This window comes from Pinus tabuliformis, chromosome 6 (genome assembly GCF_031772625.1).
Source record: "Pinus tabuliformis cultivar Carrire ecotype Pingquan chromosome 6, CPIR1, whole genome shotgun sequence".
NCBI classification, from domain to species: Eukaryota; Viridiplantae; Streptophyta; class Pinopsida; order Pinales; family Pinaceae; genus Pinus; species Pinus tabuliformis.
The window spans coordinates 590148754-590174468 of NC_142292.1; the positions used below are offsets into that span (position 1 = coordinate 590148754).

The window sequence follows — 25715 nt, forward strand, 5'->3', positions numbered from 1 at the left end:
CTCCTTCGGACTGTCCCGTGATAACCAATCCACCATTTTTAGGCAAAACAACAAGGGAGAGGCCGACAAGCAAGAAAGGGGCATGAGCAAAGGGTCAAGGGTCATGCAGTTGTCTATACCCCTGTTCTCCTTCGAACAGACGTGGGCTGATGACATCAAGGGGAAGAAGAAAATCATGACCGAGACTCTCCTTATCAAAAATGCCATACATCGAGAGGTCAAGGATCCCTTGATACAAACAGGAACTTGGGGTATTATGAATGGGCATCTAAAAGGTGACCTCGGGCCTGAATATCTCACTGCTTCAGTGGCCCATATAGTAGAAGGATCTTGGACAAGAACAAAACTAGCCACCAAGGACTTCGGCCAGGAACTGATACAAATTTTTATCAGAACCCTGTTAGGGAGAATGATACACAAGCAAATCTGGGAGGGGAAGCTGATAGAAGATATAAAGTATGAAATACAACCACATACAAGCATATCATCAAACATGCAAAGTTTTATATATGCAGGAAAAATTTTACAGGACCAATACACAGTGCAAGACTATGGAATTGTGCGAGACTCAAACATCATAGTAAGCATGAGGCTGAGAGGTGGAAGCTATGGATCTAGCTCAAAGGTTAAATATTATTTCAAGGATGCCATCAAAGAGAATGGGCAAGCGAGAAAAAAGACAGCACCACCACAAGATCTACCTAGACACTATATTGTGGAGCAAAAAATGCAGACTCCAGTACTGACAATCGCTCTGCCTAAGGTAAACAAATTTTATACTGATTTTTCTACAAAGGTGGTCATATGCAGATTCAATGATTTTTGGCCCAAAACATATGCATTACAACAATGGATCTACTCCACATGCAAAACAAACTATGATTTCCATTTATGTTCCAAAGGTTTCTTTATTGTCAGATTCAACATGGTCAAGGAAAAGGAATATGCCCTCCATGAGGGTCCATGGTTCTAGGGAAATACAAGACTCTTCATGACTCCCTGTTTCCCAGGATTTGATGCCAATACTATGGTGGTTTCCAAAATGCCAGTATGGGTCAGGTTACACAACCTCCCGCTACACTTCTAGCTTCCCAAAGTCTTTGAAGAAATGGGGAATGCTATAGGAAAATACGTCAAGCAAGACATGGAAAGAATTACAAGCGGTATACACACTTTTGCCAGAATTTTTGTAGAAGTAGATCTTAGCCAAGGCTAACCTGACAGCATAATTCTAATCCATAACAACACACAGTGGAATCAACCACTAGACTATGAGAACACGGCCTTCAGGTGCTATGGCTGTTAGAAAACAAGTCACCTTCTTAGTAACTATCCACAAGCCAAAAAAGAAACTAGAAGAAACAAGAAACAAACACAAAAACCAAGAGGCTAGTAGCGCACAGTGAACCCATATGAAGCAGCAGAGGATAAGGAGGCAACTATCCCTCCACCAGATCGTGATTATGTTCCTATTGAGGAGGAAGCTATGAAAACCATCCCCAAAGTGAACAATCAGACACACAAGGTGCCAGAAGTGAGAAATTTGTAGCACACGACTTGATGGATTGTTTGTCAAAGAAGATACCATATACAATGGACACTAGTGGATCCAAAAGACAGCATTCTCTAGATCACTCTGACTCTAATAAGGAAAATACTCACCTAGTAGAGGGCACTTCTCTCATACTTTGTTCATCCTCACCGACTCAAGGGGAATGGTGAAAAGTTGAGAAGAAAAAGGGGAGAAAAGCATGATTTCCTCCCCATTTGTACATTAATTTTTCTGGTTTTTATTTTGACAACAATCTTTTGTTTTGCTTTTTGCATATGAACCTCAGCATCTACAAAATGTAATTTTGTTATCATTAATAAAATTACGATTTTTCCTTATGGGAAAAAAATGCAAGATGAAAGACCCATTGCTTTTGAAAGTCGTCCAATCAAGGGAAAGTATTTACACAAAGCTATTTATGAGAAGGAAATGTTGGCAATACTACATTCACTTAAGAAATGGCAACCCTACCTAATGGGAAGACACTTCAAGGTAAAAACGGATCATGATAGCCTTAAATACTTTTTAGAAGAAAGATTATCCTCTAAAGAACAACAAAAATGGGTCACAAAGATGTTGGGTTATGACTTTGAAATCATCTCCAAAAAAGGGAAGAAAAATGTTGTGGCAGAAGCACTCTCAAGAAAGGATGAGGATGTGGAAGCATTGTTGTGCACCATTTCTATTATCCAACCATATTGGATAAACGAAACAAGGGAGGAATGGAAGAATGATGAATAAGTGTGGGCACTTATTTGAAAGTTACAACAAGATTGTCGTACATCTGATACATTTAGTTGGAAAAATGATTCGTTATGGTACAAAGATTGCTTATACCTCTCTAAGAATTCCCAACTCAAACAAAAGATTCTTCTGGAATTGCACACTTCTCCCTTAGGAGGGTACTCACGATTTTTAAAAACTTACCACAGAGTTAAGAAGGAATTCTTTTGGGATGGCCTTAAATTAGATATTCAAAAGTTTGTGGTAGAATGTTTTGTTTGCCAACAAAACAGAGTTGAAACAATTAAGCCACCAGGTTTATTACAACCTTTATCCATTCCAAGCCAACATTGGGAGGAGGTTTCAATGGATTTTATCACAGGTTTCTCCAATTATGAGGGAAAGAGTGTCATCATGGTGGTAGTTAACAGACTTACCAAGTATGCACACCTTTTTGCATTATCACATCCATTTAAAGCCAGTACAGTTTGTACTACATTTATGGAAATAATTCAAAAGATACATGGAAATCCAAAGATTATTGTAAGTGACAGAGATCCCATTTTTACTGGAAATTTTTGGACATAATTATTTTCTTGTCTTGGTACTCAGTTAGCTCATAGCTCATCATATCATCCTCAATTTGATGGGCAAACTAAGATAGTAAACAAATGTTTGGAAGGATATCTTTGTTGACTTGTATCTGATAAATAGACACAATGGGTCAAATGGTTGCCTCTGTCTGAATGGTGGTATAACACTTCCTTCCATACTGCAACAAAAATGACCCCATTTATGGCACTTTATGGATATCAACCACCATCCATCACATCATATTTAAAATAAAATTCTAAGGTTCAAGCAATGGAACATCACATCGAGCATCAACAACAAGTTCTCCAACTCTTAAAGGATAACCTCATGTTGGCGTAGAGTAGAATGAAACAATAAGAAAATCAACATCGCATCGAAAGAAGTTTTGATGTAGGTGACTGGGTATTCCTACGGCTACAACCATATAAACAAATTGCCCTCAAGCAAGCTAAGAAGGATAATAATTTATCACCAAAGTATTATGGTCCGTACGAGGTGTTGCAAAAGATTGGTACTATGGCATACAAATTGAAGCTTCCTACAGCTTCTCAAGTGCACCCAGTTTTCCATGTTTCATGTTTAAAGAAGGTTATAGGTGAGAAGCTCCCAGTTCAAACAATATTGCCAGAACTTGACGAGGAAGGAAAAATTATATTGGAATCGGAAGCAGTCATAGAAACAAGAACTCGACAACTACGAAATCGATCCATTTCGGAGTATCTCATCAAGTGGAAGAACTTATCCACTGAAGATTGCACATGGAAGGATGAGAATTTTATACAGAAGCTTCTAGAACTACTCAAGCATTGAGGACAACACTTGTCTGAAGGAGAGGGGCATGTTAGGTCCCTATAATACTAGTGATTCCCCCATTACTATTGTAGTTGTATCCCTTATTAATATTGTTGCGCCCCTATTGTCCTCGTATTGTTATTATTGTGTCCCATAGAATCCCTCTATTGTTATTTTTGTGCCTTTATATTATTATTGTTAGGTCGTCTAGGTTATATTGTGACTCCTTAGACTCCTATATATAGAAAGGAGGTTTTTTCATTTGAATCATCTAAGAATTGTTCATTTGTGTAATGTAAAGGAGGTTTCCCCCTCGAAGAGGCTGAATTGTAAGGTGTTAAACTATCTTTTCTATCTTTTTGTGAGTTGGTTTCATAACATCTCCTTTGCTCTTGTTCTTCCCTATGCTTCATCTCTTCTTTCTTCTTCCTTTGTTTCCTCCTCCTTTTTGTTGCTATGGCCACTTTTAGGATGATTGGATCTACTTTCATCTTGCATCTCTAGTCTTCCACTAAAAGGTGTGCAAATTTCCTCTTGACCTTTTTGTGCATTGGGTTGCGCCTTTCTGTGGGTGTTGGCTCTGTAGTGAATTATTTATGAGGAGTAACCTGTGATGTTCCTACGAAGATGACTGGTTCGTATGAATTGGATCCATTGAAACAATTATTCATCTCCTCCTCCTAATGGCTGAGAAATTTCCCGCTTGCCCATTAAAAATGATTCCTTGCATAGTGGTCTTTACAAAAATTCCCAGGCTTGTATTGATTGAAGTCCAAATGACTGAATGCGAATTTATCTATCTCCTTTTCTTTGGTGTCTACAACCTTCAAATTCTTTATCGCATACAATTCAATTTACAAAGGAAGAGTGAGTGAGGGTGTTTTATTCTTCCTGTGAAAAAATGTTGATAACCCTTTGGAAATATGGTAAGCAACTTCTTGCATGACCAATTTATTTTTGGCATACATCGGTAGAAGATGTGGATACTTATTTCCACCAAACACTATGAGGAATGTGTCATCTAGTGAGGCGAACCAATCAGCTATTTATGAAACTACTTCCATTTCCCTGTATGACATACAAGGTGGCTATTACTCAAAGGTTAACTTGTACAATGGAATGATAAAGTGATCATTCAACTTTTCCATTACTCCTTTGTAACTTCACTCTGAAAGCAACTTGTTGTAAATGTGCACGATAGTATCTCTTGGTGACCAGGTCCAATTCATGCCATAAAATGAATTTTGAGCACATATTGCATCTCGTAGTTAGGCAGACATGTATAATCTGGCTTTCTTTTCCTTGGGATTATTCTGGGAATTAGCTGCATGGATCTTCAGTTACTGAGCTAACAAGTCTGACTAGTTGAATATTTTTCCTTCATTCACAATTTGATTAAGCAAAAATGCCGAACCTTCGAGGAAGTTATTGGTACTATGTTGACCATAGATCTTCTAACATAGAACTATCAAGTATTTAAATGCCTTCTTGAGAGATTTTTTCTTGTAAGTGTTAGTGGGTTTATGCAGAAACTTTGTTGGCTTTTCACCCAACATTTGACAACATCCCTTGTACTCAAATAACTGGTGACTACATAGGAGTGGGAATCCATGAGAGATTCTGACTCTGACAAATGCTACACGAGATTGTAATCCGGTGCTAGGAAAGAGGAAATACTAAGAGTCATGGTCTTGGAATCTATATGAGATATTATCCAACTGACAATGTATGCACATGGCAAAGCCGAGTACATGCATGCAAACTTGTGTAACCCTAGCCTTTGGACATTGATATACACGTGCTGATCTTCTAGATCTACTTTCAATATTTTTGTTGAGAACACCTCGTTCACCTTCTCCCATGTAATTTCCGACTCTTTCTCTATGAACAACTAAGTGTTTGATTAAACTAATAAATTCACTGGAGTACTCTCAACTTCCTCCCTCATGTTTCTCTTTGTATTTTCCTTTGAGAAAGATCTCTTAGGAACCATAATGATAGTAACTGATCAAGAGAATTTCTTAAAATTGCAGTACCTGTTGGAGAAAAATGTACTCATAGAAAACATAACTTATCTTAAGAAAACTAACTCACAAAGAAATACCAAGGCAGTAACTACAAAATTGAGAGGGAAAAATACGCAATTTCTGGGCTGAGGGAAGAGACTGGACTCATGAATTGCGCCTGGGGCAGTATCAATAGTTAGGGTGAGGCTTGAGGCTAGAGACTGCATAATGCATAGTCTCAACCTGGGCAAACTAAGGGAGAGACTCTGCATTACATAGTATCAATGGCCAAGGATGAGGCTTGAGCCTTGGAAATACGTAATGCACAGTTGAGTAAGCCAAGGAATTGACATTGCATAATCTTAGAGGCCAATCCTCAGGCCCGAGCCTTGGAATTGTGCAATTCCCAATTGAACATGGCAACTACTAGCCAAGCAAAGGGAAAATCTGCCTTAGAAGAGGATGGGAAAATGGAAAATCTGAGTGATGGTGCAAGTAAGAGTTAATATCTGACTAAGGAAATATAGATAAGTGAATATTAAGTGCAGAAGGTCATTATGCAAAAGGAAAACAAGCATGCATAGGGAGTTACTAAAACGACGACCACTAAGGGGAAAAACAAGAAACCTAATGTGACAGTTATAAAACACGAACGATGGACCAAACAAAGACTTGTATAAGATAATATAATATAAAAAGGCAAAAAATATCAAGATAAACAAGAAAAACAACACTCACAGAAGCAAAATGACAAAAAGCGACAGAAAATGCAACAAAAGTGACAAAAGCAAAACTCACTCGGAAAAGTGCTGCACACTCCACTAAAGGCTCCTTGATCTCCTTGGGAGGGCTAGAGCTCCAAGATTGAGAGTGTAAATGAGCTCTAAGGGTGTCTATCATATATAACTAGACTAGTTAGGGTTTCTGATGTACATGGCTAAAATGAAGGAAAAAGTGCCACTTGGTAAAATGTCAAAAAATAACAATTTAGTCCACTCTTTGAGAAAATAATTGATCGCTCCCTATTTTCTAGGGACTTTTTCCTTTCTTTGGGAACCAACCATTCACACTGCCAAGAACAATTGTGCAGTTATGAACCACAAGGGACTGGGAAACTCCTCCACTCAGTGAATTGTGCAGTTTCTGAGAGCAAGGGAAGCTTTACACAATTTCAAAGCTCAAGGTTAGTTTATCTCCTAGAATTGCACTGTTTCTGAGCTCAAGGATAGCCTACCTATCTAGATTTCGCAATTGCGATCCTCAAGGTTGGACTCCCTGTCTGGATTACGCAATTCAAATCCTCAAGGCTTGTCTGCCTTTCAAAATTGCATAGTTTATGGAGGAAAGACTAACAATGCTACAAGATTAAGACAGAAGCTCGCTCGTGATTGAAAAGATTTAGATCGAGATCAAAATAAGAATGAAAATGCATAACATGAAAAGATAAGTCTTGATCATGGAATGAATACTTGATGACAATGAATGATTAGCTCCTGTAGACAGAAGGGAGACTCCAAAATCAAAGCATGGGAAAATTTTTGGAGGGTTGTTGTAGCAGCTACAACACATTGTAATATTTAAATAATTTTAAGTTTGATTATTTCAATGTTAGTTATTTGATTTTTTTTTTTTTAATGTAAAAGTTAACACAAATCAATATCTTGAATGTAATATTTGAATAATTATGCTGAGAGGCACATCTAATATGGTAGAGATGTTATAATATATTGTTTTGTCCTACGCTGTTTAACCTATTTAACATTTTGACTCAATCGCATTACATAAACATAAAAAATAAAAATAAAATAAAATAAACAATTAAATTTAAATATTTAATTTTGGACTCTAGATTTCGAATATAATATTGTAAAATATAATATTTTATTTTTTAAGAAAATTACTCATTTTTTTTAACATAGGTGGAAGGGATGGAAAGCCACAATCCCAACCACTCCAACTAAGAACCATTGGCGGTTAACTGTAGAAAGTGATGGTATTGATATCCCAACCACTCTAGCTAAGAACCATTGACCCTTAGCTATAGAAAATGATGGTATTGAATCCATGTAGCGAGTAAAGGTATGACATTTTTATGGATTTGTTTTGTATGGATATGTTTGGTATCCCTATCTATTTTTGTATGTTTTGATTCTATAGTTGAATGGATGAATAAAAATGTGTATATATGCATAGAAGCTTGATATTTTCATTTTATATGGTCATATAACAAATACTATAAGTAATGTAGCTTAAAGAGGAGAAATGGAAATTTCATGTTTATAACTCAAATCTAAAAAGTGTATTATACAAAAGGATATTTTTCTCACATAATGGATTATAAAAATATCTCACTTCTATTAATGTAAGTAATTGTTTTAACATTTTTTGAACTCTTTCCATAAGTTTAGAGATGAATCTATGAAATTGAGTTGGGGTGAGGGGAGGCAAATATTAGGTAAAGTGAAATTATTGCATTCTACTTAATATTTGTGCTTCCCTCCATCCACTTTTTACAAGGTTGTGGGAAGTATTGGGTAAAATATAATAATATAAAATTAGTAAATTTTCTTTATGTTTGAAGTTTAAAAATAAATAAACTCAATCATAAAATTAGTACGCGTGAACTTGTGACCAGAAATATTGATTAAAATGTAATATTTAGGTGGGGGATGAGAAATATTATGTAAACGGTAAAATGTAATAATATTGCATTATAATTAGTATTTCTCAGCACCCCACTTTTTAAGAGGTGGTGACAATAAATATCCAGTAAAATATAATACTATAATATTATAATTTTATCCAAGATTTCTCATTACCTAATCCACTTTTTAATATAATTATATATATATATATTTGAGGTTCTTAAATAAATTTAACCTCTATAGTATGGTAAAGTTGTTGTAATGTTTAATATTTTGATTTGGTTAAAAAAACAAACATAAAATTAATAATTACAATTAATAATTAAATAAGGTTAGATTGATTTTAGTATAATATGGTAGAGATCTTGTAATGTTTAACATTTTGATTTAGCTCAAAAAAAACATAAAATTAATAATTATATTTATAATTAAGTAAAGCTAGATCTGCGTTAAATTTTTTTACCAAACTTAAATCCATTAAATTTCTTAATATGCAAATATTTTTTTAAAGTAGCCCGATTTGATCCTCTCCAAAAAAATCAAAATTAAAATAAATATAAACTAGTTTTAAATTTTAGCCTTCCCATTTATTTGAATATTTTAAAATTTATCCAAATATTTAATTATTAAAAATAAAGGAATCCTGATATTTATTATTATAATTATTAAAGACAAAGAAATCCTGATATTTATTATTATAATTATTAAAGACAAAGAAATCCTGATTTTATCATGTAGAGTCGCAGCTAATCGTATCATCAATTTGCAAGATATAAATTCTGTTACATTTATCGTAGAAAACCAAAGCTTTGGAAATTGTTGTCGTGTACGGTCTGATTGTACTTTTGGAAATGGGCGAGGTTGATGTTGGCCAGTTCTCAGACTTCTGTGAATTGCCAGATGATTTAACTGAAGACATATTAGCGTGGCTACCAGTGGATTATCTCTGTAGATTCTCTAGGGTTTGCAAAAAATGGAAAGCACTGTTCTCATCAACCAGATTTATTACTACACAATGGCGTGAGACGCCTCCTAACAAACATCCGTTGCTAATGCTAGTTGCCGCGGATTTCCATCTTGATTCTTTCGCATACTCGTCCTTCACACAAAGTTGGAAGAGCTCCCGTTTATCCCTTTCCTCTCTACAGAAAACAGAAGGTGCAGCTTTCTTTGTTTACATCGCGTCCGGCGCCGGCCTGTTCTTGATTGGAAGCGTGTTCACCGACTCCATCTTTGTCAGCAATCCTTTAACAGGGAAATGCTTTACACTTTCACACCTGACATTCGGCGAACATTATTTAAAGGGCGAGTTAGGGATCGTGCAGGAAGGGAAAGATGGGTACAAAGTGGTGGTGGTGCACAGACCCGGAACGCTGCCACGGCATATAGTGGAAATCTACGACTCATCACACAAGGTTTGGAACACTGCGGGAGCCTTCCAGGAGAATTTGACATTACATTCAGCTGTGAAAGAGTGTGGGGGGTTAGTTTTTTCCGGACTCAACTTCTTCTATAGTTTGGCGTTGTCAGGCGGTGTGGAAGGCATTGTGAGGTTCAACATGCTAGAGGGGACATGCATCTTTGTGCCATTGCCTCCATCGCCAGAAAATAACATCATGTTGTTCAGTTACCTCGTTAGCTGCGGCTCGCGGATCCTGTTGGCCGCGGAGATGAATAACAGAACAGCATTATTCGGTGATATGCGAGTGGTTATATGGGAGTTTATAGGGGACGCAGTACCAAAATGGGAACTGATTGCGACGATGCCTCCAACTGTTTTAGAGCGGAGGCCAACTGTGAGAGAGCTGCGGAGACTTCTTCATTGTGCCGGAATGAGGGACTGCATCTACTTCAGGTTCGGAGGATTTGGATGGAAGCAGATCGCAGTTTACAACTTGGCCCAGAATTCATGGAGTGTGCTGCCCGACTGTACCTTTCCCGGAGCTGAAACTTTCGATTCTCGTCCTCCGTTTGGCTTTGCACCAAGGTTCGACATGAACGTGGATTGATTTGCCAGGATGAAACTCGATTAAAATAACACGGTTTCAAATTTTAACGAAGATATCTGTAGGTCATTATAGTACAGGAGTAAGTCTCAGTTACTAAATTACAAATTTGAGATATATTATAAATTTTTAAAAGAAAACAAATAATTTTAGCTATTAAACTTACTCCAGATTAAATTTTATAATAATTTAAATTTTATAATAATAAATTAATATAAAAATGTTTTAGTTAAGAAATGTTAAAAATATTAAAGTGATGTATGAGATTTCTTTATTTTTGAAATAAAAAATCTAATTATATTTGGTAATTAAAATTATATATCTATATAAAGAAAATTAAGTTATTATAAGAAGATAATTAACCTCACTCACCCTAGAATATCAAAAATAATATCTCTCTATTTTAACTAGCTCAAAGAAGAAAATTAATATAGCAAAGATTAGAACGAATTCTAATGAGCTCCATAGTGAAACAGGTGGTTGGGCAGTTCCTAAAACACAATGGATGGAAAGGATCTACCATATATGTGAGAATAGCAACGTCAAGGATGAAAACCGCTTCCTCTTAGAGTGCCCCGTACAACCACATTAGATCTCACTTTCACAATCTTTGTTAGAGTATTGACCTTCCTGCCTTTTACAATATCAAAATTATAATGAGCTCATGAGGCTTCTCTCCAAGCTTTTTGAGTATAGGAATAAAATCTTAAATCAAAATAAATAATTTGTTTCTTTAGATCCGATAGACCAATGTTTGGTTGTACCTTAACCATCATCATCATCATTATAAACAATACATATTAATACATATTTTATTTATAAATTTAAACCATTTAACCTTTTTAAAAAACAAATAAACGGCTAAACTCAAGTTTTACAATAATTTAAAATATATAAAAATTAAATCATAATATATGATATAATTTATTTTAAATTCTATATATTTTAATATTTTTTGTTTTGTTATTATAAAATGTTCTCTATTTAATACAAATTATTTAATATAAAAAATTAGCTTTGGAAATTTAAAATATTAATAAAACCTCAGAGTTATTATTAATGTTTAAAAAATAAAAATTATTATTAATATTTAACTTTTTTTATTAAATAAAGTAAATAAAAATATTGAGAATTTTAATTTTTCTACTATATATTATAAAAAAAATATTCTCATGATTTATTATTTTATATTATAAAATTATTCTGACTAAATCAAATTACAAGTAATTTTGGATTCTATTTATTAACAAACAAACAATAAATTACAAGTGATTTTGGATTCTATTTATTAACAAACTATAGTTTTTTAAAAGCATGAATTCCAATTAATTTTATTTTTTCAGAAGGCGAGAGCAGTTTCTATATTTCATTATGATTTCGAGGTTTATCGTTATTGAACTTTTATAGATAATGTGATTGCACTTTGTGATATTAACGGTATTAATAATTGTTTTGCAATTTTGAGGAATTAGTGAATGGGATTAAACTAACTCAAAATAAAACTAAATTAATTAGATTTATATTATTATATTTTATTAGAAATAATTTAATTATTATTAATTAATTTATATTATGTTATTTGATCTTTAAAGTTAAGATAGATCTAAAATGGTTTATTAAATATATATTTATTAAGAATTTAACATATGATTTGTAAATTAAATTTAGATCAAGAAAATAATAATGATTGTTTTAGATTACCTAAATTGAAATCAATTACTATCATTATATAAAATGTGGGTGTATGAGTGTGGATATATTCTAGATATATTGAACAAAAAATGATCAGTTGAGCCTTTAGAGTGAATGGCCCCTGGTTTTTAGAATGAACAATATTTCCTTGAACTATAGAGGGTTAACCAATCCCTCCAAAAAATTGACCATAAAATGTCTTGTCGATGTTCACTCTCCAAATATCATCTTTCTTTAGGAAGAGATCTTGGATCGTGAAAAGGATGTCCCATAATTACATACTATTCTCCCTACCTAGAGATTCATGACTCTTGATGCTTTAGACAAATTTAGAGGAATTATGACAAGATGGAAGGATTTCTATGTTTAGTGCTTATGTTCTTGGTCCATACATTCCGTGTTGGATTTGGATTTAAGATTTCCGAGTTATTATTTTCCCATTATAGTTCTAAATATACAGGCCATATTTTAAAAATAATGTGTTTTGGCCTTCTATTACTTAGAATTAGATTTTTCCTATTGCAAAATTTATAATTGGGGAGCATCTAAACTTCTCTCTAGGAACTTGAAAGACTTACTGCCTTGCTACTCTCTCGAACCCTCTATGGACTGCCTCTTTGATATGATTCCTCCAAAGCTTGTTCCTACATGGAAAAACAATAGTGTTGGATATCCCATATTGCAAAAATAATTGAAAGATTTATAATCTCAAATGACCTTTTCAATATATGTTTTTCCCTCTGACAATGGGTCTCAACTAGTGGGGATTTGACTCATCATCCTATTACCCTTGAGTTTTATCATGCTTCCCATAAATGCCTAGTCCCTTCAAAAATAGTCCCTATTTTCTTAAGGCTCCTTCTCTCCTAGAAGTGATCAAAAGGGCCTGGAACCCATACTACAAAAATCTAAGGGAGTATCCTTTGATTTAATTTCAATAGATCTTAAATATTTCAAAGAAACCCATTGCATCATGGGGAAGGAGAAAGAGAGAAGATGATCACAAATCCATTTCTAATATAGAAACTCCCTTCCTTTTACAAGTACAAGGACCTTGACTTAAGAAAATAAGTTGATGGTGAAAGCCATGGAGGACAAAAGGAAAATAATTCCTTTTGTTAGAGAGAAATCTTGGAGAATGAAAGTAGATCCATTTGGTTATAGGATGGAGATGATAACAAAAAGTAATTCCATATAATTTATAGAGATTTTAAAGCAATTAATACGATTTGGGTTATAAAAATGAATGATGGATCCAAGGGCACCTCCTTTGAAGACATTGCAATTAAGGAACACACTTATTTTAACATGGTTTTCCATCAAGACTACATAAAAACTATTGGAAAGATCTTAAAGGTTGCTAGCCTCTTCCCTAGCTATATTTACCAATATGGAAATTATGCTTTGATGGATGAAGTTACAAATCTTGAATAAAAAAGGAATATGCATAGTTTCCAAAAAGAGAAAAGCCTTGGGTTAGATGGTCTCCACATTGAATTTTATCAAGAATTTAAATTTCTTGTTGAAGATCCTTTAAGACTTGTAAATTATTCTAGATCTAAGGAAAACATGTAGGCCTCCTTCAATTCAACTTTCTTATCCATCGTTCTAAAATCTAACAAATTGACCTCTTTTGAAGTAAAGTATATCTCCCTATGTAATGTCATTTATAATATTATAGAAAATAATATTTTCACTTTCCTTAAACCCATTTTATTGCACCATATCTCCCTTGAGAAATTGAGTTTCCTAGAAGATTTCCAAATCCATGAATAAATTGGATTGGCACATGAAGCTATACACACTATCCACATGAAGCATCTTCGAAAAATCATATAAAGGTGGATTTAACAAAATATTTTGACCAAGTCAATTGGATTTATATTGGGCTCTTAATGTTGCATTTTGGGTTCTTCTCCACCTTCTTTCTTGGATTCTTACCCATATCAACTTGTTATCTCTAGCATTATTGATAATTGGAGCTACCTCACCCTTTACTAGCCAAGAAAGAGGACTCATATAAGTATTTCCCTTATTGAATATCATTATCTTCATTTTGGCTGAAGGTCCTGAACAACTCCTCTCACAAGCAAAGTAACCTTTTCAAGGGTATCTCTATCAATCAACATTGTTCCATATCTCACCTATTATTTGTGGACTTCATCTTAATATTTTTGAACGAACATTTGGACCACATACTCTATTTAAAGAACCTTTTGAATACTTTTACAACTTCCTATGCAATGGTTATAATATATATCAAATCCTCATTATATGGAAATGGTCTATTAAAGATTAAAGTTTTAAGCTTGGAGAACATCCTCTATACTAATTCTCACTAGAAGAAATTTGAGCTAAAGTACCTAGGTTTCTTCCTTAAAACAAAACAATTATTAAAAATATGATTAGTCTGAGCTCTTAGCAAAGACTTGAAAAATAATAAATGGTTGGTGCAACATATGGCTCTCTCGTGCAAGAAGACTTGTATTTTGCAAATAAGTAATTAAGGCATTTCCAATTTATTAGAGTTCCCTTTCATGGATTCTTAAATCATGTCCCTTTACTCTCACAACATGGAATTCAATAACCACCGCAAAATTATTAGGAGGACTGTGACTAAAAAAATTTCATTGGTTCTCTAGCACACTTGTGGAAAAAGTTGTATGACATCTCATCCATGGAACTGGGCTCTGGTAAAAATTAATATATGAAAAATATATATATCCTTCATTCATTTTAGAATGGATTAGATCATCAAAAAATAACCCAAGAATGTCATTCCCATTTGGAAAGATATTATTCAAGATTTTCCTATTATTGGAAAGGGTCTTAGATGGAATGTGGGAAGAGGAAACACATCCTCATTCGTAAGGATCTATGGATTGTGAGACTTCAAAATCATATCCTCTCAAACCCCTCGTCCAATTTTTACATCAAGATAGTATCCTCATTTTAAATCAAATCTCTGTGGGGGAGGAGACTCTAGTTTGCAACATTTTATATCATCCAATTACTTAAAATTATGCACAAATCAAATTTAGAGTGAAAAGAATACATCTCAACACCAAATCAATCCCATGTAATTAACATATAATGTTGACATGCTTACCTGGAATCATATTCCCCATGGTTGATACTCCCCAAAGTATTGATATCTTAGCCTGGAATATCCAAAAGGACCTAAATAACCACCTTTATTGGGGAAAAAACGTTTGAAGCTCATATGCCACCCAAAAGCCAAACCTTTTATTTGGCTGCTTATTAGAAACAATGCTCTAATTTGGGATATCTTTTAGAAAATATCCTTCTTGGGACCAAGTACATGCCCCATATGTCTTTCGGCATCTAAAATAATCTCCCATTATGGTTACAAATTTTCGTTTTAGTTAGATGGTATGGGAAGTAATAAAGAATCTAGAAGGCCCCACATATGTTTGAAAATGATCAACTATTGAATATTATCATAAAACATGTTTTTCCACTAGATGAAATTCCCTTCACACGGCTTTGCCTTTGGTGGTGGAATGGGAATATGGGTTTATAAGGATCAAGATTTTTTTGAAAACCAAGGTCCCTATTTCCTCAAAATAGCTTTACATTATTTGGCTCTGTAGAACTCTCTTGACTCCAAACAAAAAACTAATCCTTCTATGCCTTCTTTATAGATAGATATTAAACAAGATATTCCCTAGGATTTCTTTGATGGTGACACTCAAATTAATCCCTTCTCGAGTGGGGCATGAGGTGTCATCTACATGAACAACTCCCACTCTTTCTTTTTCTCTTAAAATATTGTCTAGGCCATGAATAATTATGTTATACTTTTTTCTCTCAACCTTATTAAATTGCTAGCCATCTCAAGAAATAATCTCTCCATTTATATGGGGATTCACAGGTGGTCATAAATTGGATAACCGGAGATGCCCATTTGAGAAATTTCACATTTCTTCTTTATCAAAATAATATACAAAACATTCATGTTATTTACCATATTTTTCTTGACCACATCTAGAATATAAGGAACTTTCTCATGGACATTCTCTCCAACGATGCTCTCGTCTTGGATAGTGAAAGATGGAAAATAAATAAAGAGAAGGATCATCTTTCTCAATTACATATCTAGATCATGATGCTATTGTAGGTGTTTACTTTCTGGCTTTTTGGGTGAAGAACATAGTTCTTCTTTTGGTTCAAGATTTTTGAGATGCTCTATCCATAAATTTTAGAGATAATTTATGGAAATGGATGGTTTTCTTCTTGTCATTATGCAAAGATGAATAAAATGTAATTTCTTTTATATATTTGGTAGTTTCATTTTTTAATGGTTGTATGCCATAGGAATTCCCTTATGCATATGTTGATGTACATGTTTGTTTTACTATATATATATATATATATATATATATATATATATATATATATATATATATATATATATATATATATATATATATATATATATATATATATAGATATAAAGCCATATGCCAAATTTGTGTATGAGATCCCCTTATTTATAATAAAAGCAACCCATCTTCACTTAACGAGTTGACTGCAAAAGTCTATGAAGGCATATGAAATTTACCCCCTTGTATTTGAAAACGTAACCTCTTAATAGAAAACACGTGCTCTTAACCATTAATCCCACTAATACTATATATATAAACATACTTTTATAAAATTCTCATTTATTTATAAATTAATTTTATAAATTTTTTCTAATATAATAATAAGTTGATTAAACTTTCAATAAAATTCAAAAAAATCTTTTGAGAAACAATTTTATAATTGTAAAGGTAATTATAAATTGTTATATTATAAATGATGGAAAGGAAGAAGAGGAAAAACAAAATTCACACACACAAATAAACTTCTATTGATAAAATTTATCACATACACAACTAACCATAGAGTTGTGATTCTTGACTTTCACACATTACAATGACCCAATCATGGGTATATAAGGACCACACTCACTATATATAGAATAATGAAAAATTGTAACTTGAAATTCCTTTGCTCCACTTAACTCTGTTGGGTCCCTATAATACTAGTGATTACCCCGTTACTATTGTAGTTATACCCCCTATTTATATTGTTGTGCCCCTATTACCCCCATATTGTTATTTCTGTGCCCCATAGAATCCCTCTATTGTTATTTTTGTGGCTTTATATTATTATTGTTAGGTCGGCTGGATTATATTGTGACTCCTTAGACTCCTATATATAGAAAGGAGGTTTTGTCATTTGTATCATCCAAGAATTGTTCATTTATGTAATGTAAAGGAGGTTGCCCCCTCGAAGAGGCTGAATTCTAAGGCGTGGATCTCTCTTTTCTATCTTTTTGTGAGCTGGTTTCATAACATTTGGTATCAGAGCTTTGGATTCTAGGGTTTCGTTGCTCCAAACAGGTCATCGTGGCATTTTCGCTATAACTTTTTTTCTGTGACGTTTCAGAAGTCGCAAAAAAAAACCATTTGAGAAGAAATCGCGCTGAACCTTGGGTCCGAATTTCAGAGTTTTTTTCGCGATATTTGCGGAGATATGATCTGAGGAAGTTGGTATTTTTGTAGACTCCTGAATTACATTCAAAATAGGTGACCTGGGGAAAATCATCATAACTTTCTCTCTGGGGATCGGATTGAAGTTTCATAAGAAGGTACAGAAAGAGGACGGACTGTAGTTTCTTGTGGGTGTTTTTCAGATCCAAAGGTCGAAACAGTGACTAGTGGCACGCCGTACAAGTTCGCTCTACTGAACTAGTCTATAATCAAGTCACTGTGGGAGATTTCGCATAACTCTTCCTTGGAGAATCCAATTTGGGTCAGACTTGTGGCATTGGAAAGAGGACATAGAGGGCTACTACAGGTCACAAATTCAGGACTAGATAATCAGAGAGTACAGAGATACATCAGAGGCAATATCGAGCTCCTACAAAGTGAAAAAAGGTGTGTAGATTTTCTTAAATTTTTGCTTAAGCTTGGTTTGAAAATTTATTTTGAAGGAATTCAAAGGGCATAGTAGAGCATTATTATCGGTAACTGATGCCCCGAGGAAAGAAAATGCAAACACCTAGTAAGGAACTTGAAAGCTCTGGCATGACTCATGAAGAAGAGGAAGAAATGCAACATGATATATCAAAATTACAAGACCAAGTGCAACAACTGTCCCTTACACAAAAAGGAACAGAATCTAAGATGGATGGTTTAAAGAAAGGTGTAGAAGCTAAGATGGACTGTTTAAAGAAAGGCGTAGAAGCTAAGATGATTGAAGTGGAAGCTAAGATGGATGATTTGAAGATAGATTTGAAGACAGACATGGAAGAATTGAAGAAGTTGCTACAAGAAAGGGTCACTAATGGTGAAAAGGTAGTAAAGGAAACTCATGATGAGAACAAAAGAAATGTTAATCATGATTCCATAGACTCTAATGTTGGATCGAAGATTCACCATGTTCCAAAAATCGATATGAGGAAGTTTGATGGCAAGGATCCCGCCACATGGATATTACAGATGGAGCAATTCTTCGATCTCAATAATGTGCAAAACACACAAAAGGTACGTATGGCAACTTTATATTTGGAACCAAATCAGTTTGTATGGTATCAATGGCTTTGTTCTCGTAAACAATTTATCACTTGGGCAATTTTTACGGAAGAATTGATAGCACATTATGAGGATACAAAAAGAAACACTTTTTTTAGCCAATTGATAAGTCTCAAACAAAAGGGTTCAATAATGGAGCACATTGAGGAGTTCCAAAAATTGAACATAAGGGTAAAAGATATTCCAGAGGAGCATATGATTGATGTGTTCATAGGGTCTTTAAAGGATAATATCCAACATGATGTGCGCCTTTGGGAACCTGATTCATTAGAGAAGGCATTCAGGTTAGCAAGAAAAATGGAAAGAAAAATTATGGCAACTAGGAAGCATACCATTCACAACTATAAAGATGGAAGTGTTGTTGCCCATAGTCTTCCACAACCTACAAGGTTGACACCACAACAATTGGAAGAAAAAAGAGCAAAAGGGCTTTGTTACAATTGTGATAGCAAATACACAAAAGGTCATAAGTGTGCTGAGAAGAAATTATTCTACATAGATTGTGAAGAGGAAGAAGAAAAGGAGCAAGAAAGGTCAAAAGAAGAGGATATATTCCAGGAACAAAGCCTAGATGAAGAACAAATAAATCCGACCATATCTTGTAATGCATTGGCGGGAATTACCACTCCTCAAACCATCAAGATAGAAGGACAAATCAAGAAGAAAAAGGTAATAGTGTTGATTGATTCAGGAAGCACCCACAATTTTATTCATTGTAGGGTAGCAAAAGAATTGAATTGCTTCCTATATCCAGCACCAGAGTGTCAAGTGATGATTGCAAATGGAGGAACAATAAATTGTTCTGGAAAGTGCCATAATATCAAGCTATCCATGGGAGAATATGTATTGACTAGCCCAATGCTTTCCATTCCAATGGGAGGTGCTGATGTTGTACTAGGAGTCCAATGGCTACAATCCTTGGGTACAATAGCTTTTAATTTTCAAGAACTTTTCATGAAATTTTCTGTGGAAGGAAAGGAAGTTGAATTAAGGGGTATTGCAGGGAAAGCAAGAAAGATAATCAGCTCTAATGGCATGACAAAGCTTCTAAAAAAGGAGCAAAGAGGTGTAATTGCACAATTATGTTCGCTAGATGTTTCCACATTGGAATCATCTATTTCTCCAGATCTCCAAAAAGTCCTGGACAATCATTCCAAGGTATTTGAGACTCCCAAAGGTCTCCCACCTATGCGTGATCATGATCATGTTATTCATCTGATTCCCGGAAGTGTTCCTCCAAACATCAGGCCGTACAGATATCCATATGTCCAAAAAAGTGAAATTGAACGTATGGTTGTAGAAATGCTAGAGGCTGGTATAATTCAACCGAGTCAAAGTTCTTTCTCAGCTCCAGTAGTATTGGTGCACAAGAAGGATGGATCATGGCGCATGTGTCCAGATTATAGGGAGCTCAACAAGCTCACTATTAAAGATAAGTTCCCCATTCCTGTTATTGATGAATTACTGGATGAATTGCATGGATCAATTTACTTCACCAAGTTGGATCTTCGTTCGGGATATCATCAAATTAGAATGAAGATTGAAGACATTCCAAAAATGGCATTTAGAACTCATGAGGGTCATTATGAATTTTTGGTCATGCCTTTTGGCCTTACCAATGCACCTTCAACATTTCAAGGTTTGATGAATTCAATTTTCAAACCATTCCTTAGAAAATTTGTGTTAGTATTTTTTGATGATATAATAATCTACAGCAAGTCTTGGAAGGATCATGTTGAACATGTTGACAGGGTGTTACAACTATTGGAGGAGAAACAATTATATGCAAAAAGATCCAAATGTTTCTTTGGAGTCCAGGAGGTAGAATATTTGGGTCATATTGTATCTCATGAAGGAGTTAAGGTAGACCCTAGCAAAATTAAAGCCATTAAGGAATGGAAAATCCCCACATCCATAAAGCATTTGCGAGGATTTCTTGGGTTGATAGGGTATTATCGCAAGTTTGTTAAGAATTATGGGAGAATAGCAGCACCTCTAACAACATTATTGAAGAAAGATTCATTTTCATGGACTTTGGAAGCAACAAAGGCCTTTGAACATCTTAAAGAGGCAATGTGCCAAGCACCGGTCTTAGCTACGCCGGACTTCACAAAAACCTTTATTGTGGAATGTGATGCTTCAGGAAATGGAATTGGTGCTGTTCTAATGCAAGATGAAAGACCCATTGCTTTTGAAAGTCATCCAATCAAGGGAAAGTTTTTAAGCAAAGCTATTTATGAGAAGGAAATGTTGGCAATACTCCATGCACTTAAGAAATGGCGACCCTACCTAATGGGAAGGCACTTCAAGGTAAAAACGGATCATGATAGCCTTAAATACTTTTTAGAACAAAGATTATCCTCTGAAGAGCAACAAAAGTGGGTCACAAAGATGTTGGGTTATGACTTTGAAATCATCTACAAAAAAGGGAAGCAAAATGTGGTGGCAGATGCACTCTCAAGAAAGGATGAGGATGTGGAAGCATTGTTGTGTGCCATTTCTATTATCCAACCAGATTGGATAAACGAAGCAAGGGAGGAATGGAAGAACGACGAAGAAGTGTGGGCACTTATTCAAAAGCTACAACAAGATTCCAGTACTTCTGATACATTTAGCTGGCAAAATGATTCGTTATGGTACAAAGATCGCTTATACCTCTATAAGAATTCCCAGCTAAAACAAAAGATTCTTATGGAATTGCACACTTCTCCCTTAGGAGGGCACTCAACATTTTTAAAAACTTACCACAGGGTTAAGAAGGAATTTTTTTGGGATGGCCTTAAATCAGATATTCAAAAGTTTGTGGCGGAATGTTTGGTTTGCCAGCAAAATAAAGTTGAAACAATTAAGACACCAGGTCTATTACAACCTTTATCCATTCCAAGCCAACGTTGGGAGGAGGTTTCAATGGATTTTATCACAGGTTTACCCAAGTCTGAGGGAAAGAGTGTCATTATGGTGGTAGTTGACAGACTTACCAAGTATGCACACTTTTGTGCATTATCACATCCATTTAAAGCCAGTACAGTTTCTACTGCATTTATGGAAACAGTTCAAAAGCTACATGGAAACCCAAAGATTATTGTAAGTGACAGAGATCCCATTTTCACTGGAAATTTTTGGACAGAATTATTTTCTTGTCTTGGTACTCAGTTAGCTCATAGCTCATCTTATCATCCTCAATCTGATGGGCAAACTGAAATAGTAAACAAATGTTTGGAAGGATATCTTCGTTGCTTTGTATCTGATAAACAGACACAATGGGTCAAATGGTTGCCTTTGGCTGAATGGTGGTATAACACTTCCTTCCATACAGCAACAAAAATGACCCCATTTATGGCACTTTATGGGTATCAACCACCATCCATCACATCATATTTAAGAGAAAATTCTAAGGTTCAGGCAGTGGAACATCACATCGAACATCAGCAACAAGTCCTCCAACTCTTAAAGGATAACCTCGTGTTGGCACAAAATAGAATGAAACAACAGGCAGATCAACATCGCAGTGAAAGAAGTTTTGATGTAGGTGATTGGGTATTCCTACGGCTACAACCATATAAGCAAATGTCCCTAAAGCAAGCTAAGAAGGATAATAAATTATCACCAAAGTATTATGGTCCGTACAAGGTGTTGGAAAAGATTGGTACTATGGCATACAAATTGGAGCTTCCTGCAGCTTCTCGATTGCACCCAGTTTTCCATGTTTCATGTTTAAAGAAGGTTATAGGTGACAAGCTCCCAATTCAAACAATATTGCCAGAACTTGACGAGGAAGGAAAAATTATATTGGAACCGGAAGCAATCACAGAAACAAGAACTCGACAGCTACGAAATCGATCAATTTCAGAGTATCTTATCAAGTGGAAGAACTTATCTGCTGAAGATTCCACATGGGAGGATGAGAATTTTATGCAGAAGTATCCAGAACTGCTCAAGCGTTGAGGACAACACTTTTTTGAAGGAGAGGGGCATGTTGGGTCCCTATAATACTAGTGATTACCCCATTACTATTGTAGTTATACCCCCTATTTATATTGTTGTGCCCCTATTACCCCCATATTGTTATTTCTGTGCCCCATAGAATCCCTCTATTGTTATTTTGTGGCTTTATATTATTATTGTTAGGTCGGCTGGATTATATTGTGACTCCTTAGACTCCTATATATAGAAAGGAGGTTTTGTCATTTGTATCATCCAAGAATTTTTCATTTATGTAATGTAAAGGAGGTTGCCCCCTCGAAGAGGCTGAATTCTAAGGCATGGATCTCTCTTTTCTATCTTTTTGTGAGCTGGTTTCATAACAAACTCACACTTGACAAACTCACACTCGACTTCTAATATTGGGCTCGACTTAACTCAATGCACCTCTCGATGCATTGCATGCATAAGGGAGTAATTTATTATTTCCAACACTCCTCCTTAATTAAGACTAAATGACTCAACATAACTTAAACATTTCCTTTGGTCTAAATCTCAGCTAGGTTACACACAAAATTGACTCAAAAGCTTTTACAATTTTGGATTTTTTTTCTCATTTTTCCAATTTTTATACTTTTGAAACTACTTCATTCTCAATTGTGATTTCTTGTTGTAAGCTCCATATTTCTTCACTTGCTACTGCTACAATTTTTCTTTTACTTCTCTTGTATTTTATAGCTTCCTCTTCAAAGATTCTTTCACTAATGGACTGCTGCCATAACTTTTTATATTCAATATGTGAACTTTGTTTTTCTTCTTGTGTTTCATATTCATAATCTTCCTTCTACCATATTTCTTCATAGAAAAATTTAATATCTTCTCAACTCCATTGCTGAAAGATTGTTTCAATGCATTTTTCTTCATCTCTAGAAATTTCCATGTCCTTTCCTGCATCTTTTTCTTCATCTTCTCTTTCAGCTGGACTATTATCCTATTGATTGACACACCCAAAATCAATGTTAGAAATATCTTCATTATGCTATGCATTGAAATTTTTCTCCTCTTCCTCTTCCTTCTCCGTCTTCTATTCCTTCTCTTCTACTTCTCTACAAACCCCTATTTGCTACAAATATGTTGTATTCCACTTGGCTTCTATACATAGTCACACAAGTGGACTTCTCACACAAAATAACAACATAACAATATGTTATTTCTATTGCATCATGTGCAACCACTCAACCACAGTTAATAGTTCTTCATCAAATTTAACATCAATAATTTTAGTGGTTTGATCCACCAAACCACTTCCTTCTCTATTGGTAGCTTTATCTATTCCAAACTTAGGCATTTCTAGTTCATGCACTTCTTCATGAGCCATTCCAACTTTTGCTTCATAACTTGCTACTATAATGACAACTTCAACCTTGAATTGTTTATTAAGCATGGCTCTTACCATATTTCCATGATCAATCTTTGTTTCAAAAAATATACCACAAATGTCATTAACAAAATGTTCATCCACCATAAGGAGGGATATCCGGGCATGCATTTTCTTATTAATAATTTTACTTCACTAAATTCATGAGTTGCAGTTGGATTCACCAATTCACATCTCACTTTGCAGTCATTATCCACATATGTGTCTTCACAGTGGGATTCACTATCATCTTGACCATCCACTTTACAATGGATTTCTTGAGAATCTATATGTTCTTTCCCTACTTTACATAGAGAGGCTTCAACCTCTCTCTCACTCTCTCTACAATCTTTGTTGCATCTCCTTCAACCACAAACATCTATGCATAATGGGTTTCACTTTTATAGTCTTCACGACCATCATCAACTTTCGAGTGGGATTTTGCAAGCTCTGTTGCCCTCCCATAGTCTTGCTCATCTACTCTTAAATATGTGGCTGACTTCTCTATTGATTTTTCAACAGACTGTGACACAACTTCGTGTTGCATGTCACTTTCCTTGGTATCAAATTTTGATTCCAAGATCTTCCATGCTTGGGAAGAGGTAGTTTTTGCTACCTTGCATAAAAATTCTCATCCAAGGCTTATTTTATAAAATCCAATACTGAAGCATCATATACTTCACCATATGGGTTATTATACTGGTACTCAATGAACTCCTTATATTGAAAGAAAATTTTGCATTTTGACAACCCAAAAATAAAAAAATTTACTAGTAAACTGTGGTAATGTTACCATATCCATCTCGATCCGTACATCCTTGACTTGTTCTGCTTCATTTGCTTGTCTTGTACATTCCTCAGCTACGACGAGAACCTCTATGAGCTCTTCAAAATACTCTGGCTCTTTTTACCGATTTCTTCTTTTAATTTGGTTCAATCTTGCTTTGGGACCCATGATTGTTGTAATTCTTCTATCTTATGGTTGTTTTCCTTATTGCATGAGGCTTCCTTCCATATTGCAGGAAAAATATGATTTTCAATATGTACCATAGTAAAACACAATCTTACAAAAAAAATTTCCAAACCCAAAACAATATCATACTTGACAAACTGAAAAAATTTACAAATTTGAAAAATTTATAAATGAACAAACCTTTACAAAGCCCTAAACTCACTTTCCAATAAAAACCCTTTTCTTTTTTTTTAATTCTCTTTTTAAAAAAAAAAAATCACTTTAAAAATCTCTAGTATAAACTTTGTAAACTTTCTTTTCACACCTTTTAATAAAACTTTTTTTTCAAGTCCTCCAAACTCATTAAACCTTTTCGTGTCACACCGAGTTTAAAAGAAAAAAAAATTAATATGCCTCTTGAATAAACAACCCTTTTAAAATTGTATAACCTCCCTGTAATAAAAAAGCCTTTCTTTTTTTTATACAATAAAGGCATATTTTTCCAAAATAACTCTCAGGATTTAAAGGAACACAAAAAACCTTTGTGACTTTAACCTTAGACTTTGCTTTCTAATACATTATTTTTATGAACCATATAGACTTCCGTTGCGCACTTATTTTTATACCTGCTGACGACAGCTTATATTGTAATTGCAATTGGTTAGCAGTCAAACTTATTTGACTTTAAATAGTTTGTAAAATTTTGAAAGCAATTTATAAAGTTAATTAAAATTTTTATAAAAAATAAATATTAAAATAAATATTTTGAAAAATAAAAATTAATTTTCAATTTTTTAAAATTTAAATTTA

The 25715-nt window shown here is 34.4% G+C and overlaps 1 protein-coding gene across 1 annotated transcript; it reads left to right on the top strand.

Moving 5' to 3' along the window:
• Positions 1–9163: 9163 nt before the first annotated feature.
• Positions 9164–10321, top strand: LOC149259946 (F-box only protein 6-like). The gene has a single exon (XM_089455878.1). The coding sequence runs from the start codon at positions 9164–9166 to the stop codon at positions 10319–10321; it is 1158 nt and encodes a 385-aa protein (XP_089312004.1).
• Positions 10322–25715: the final 15394 nt, after the last annotated feature.

Excerpts from the sequence above, each read along its gene's own strand:
- LOC149259946 (XM_089455878.1), top strand. The coding sequence starts at position 9,164 with ATGGGCGAGGTTGATGTTGGCCAGTTCTCAGACTTCTGTGAATTGCCA.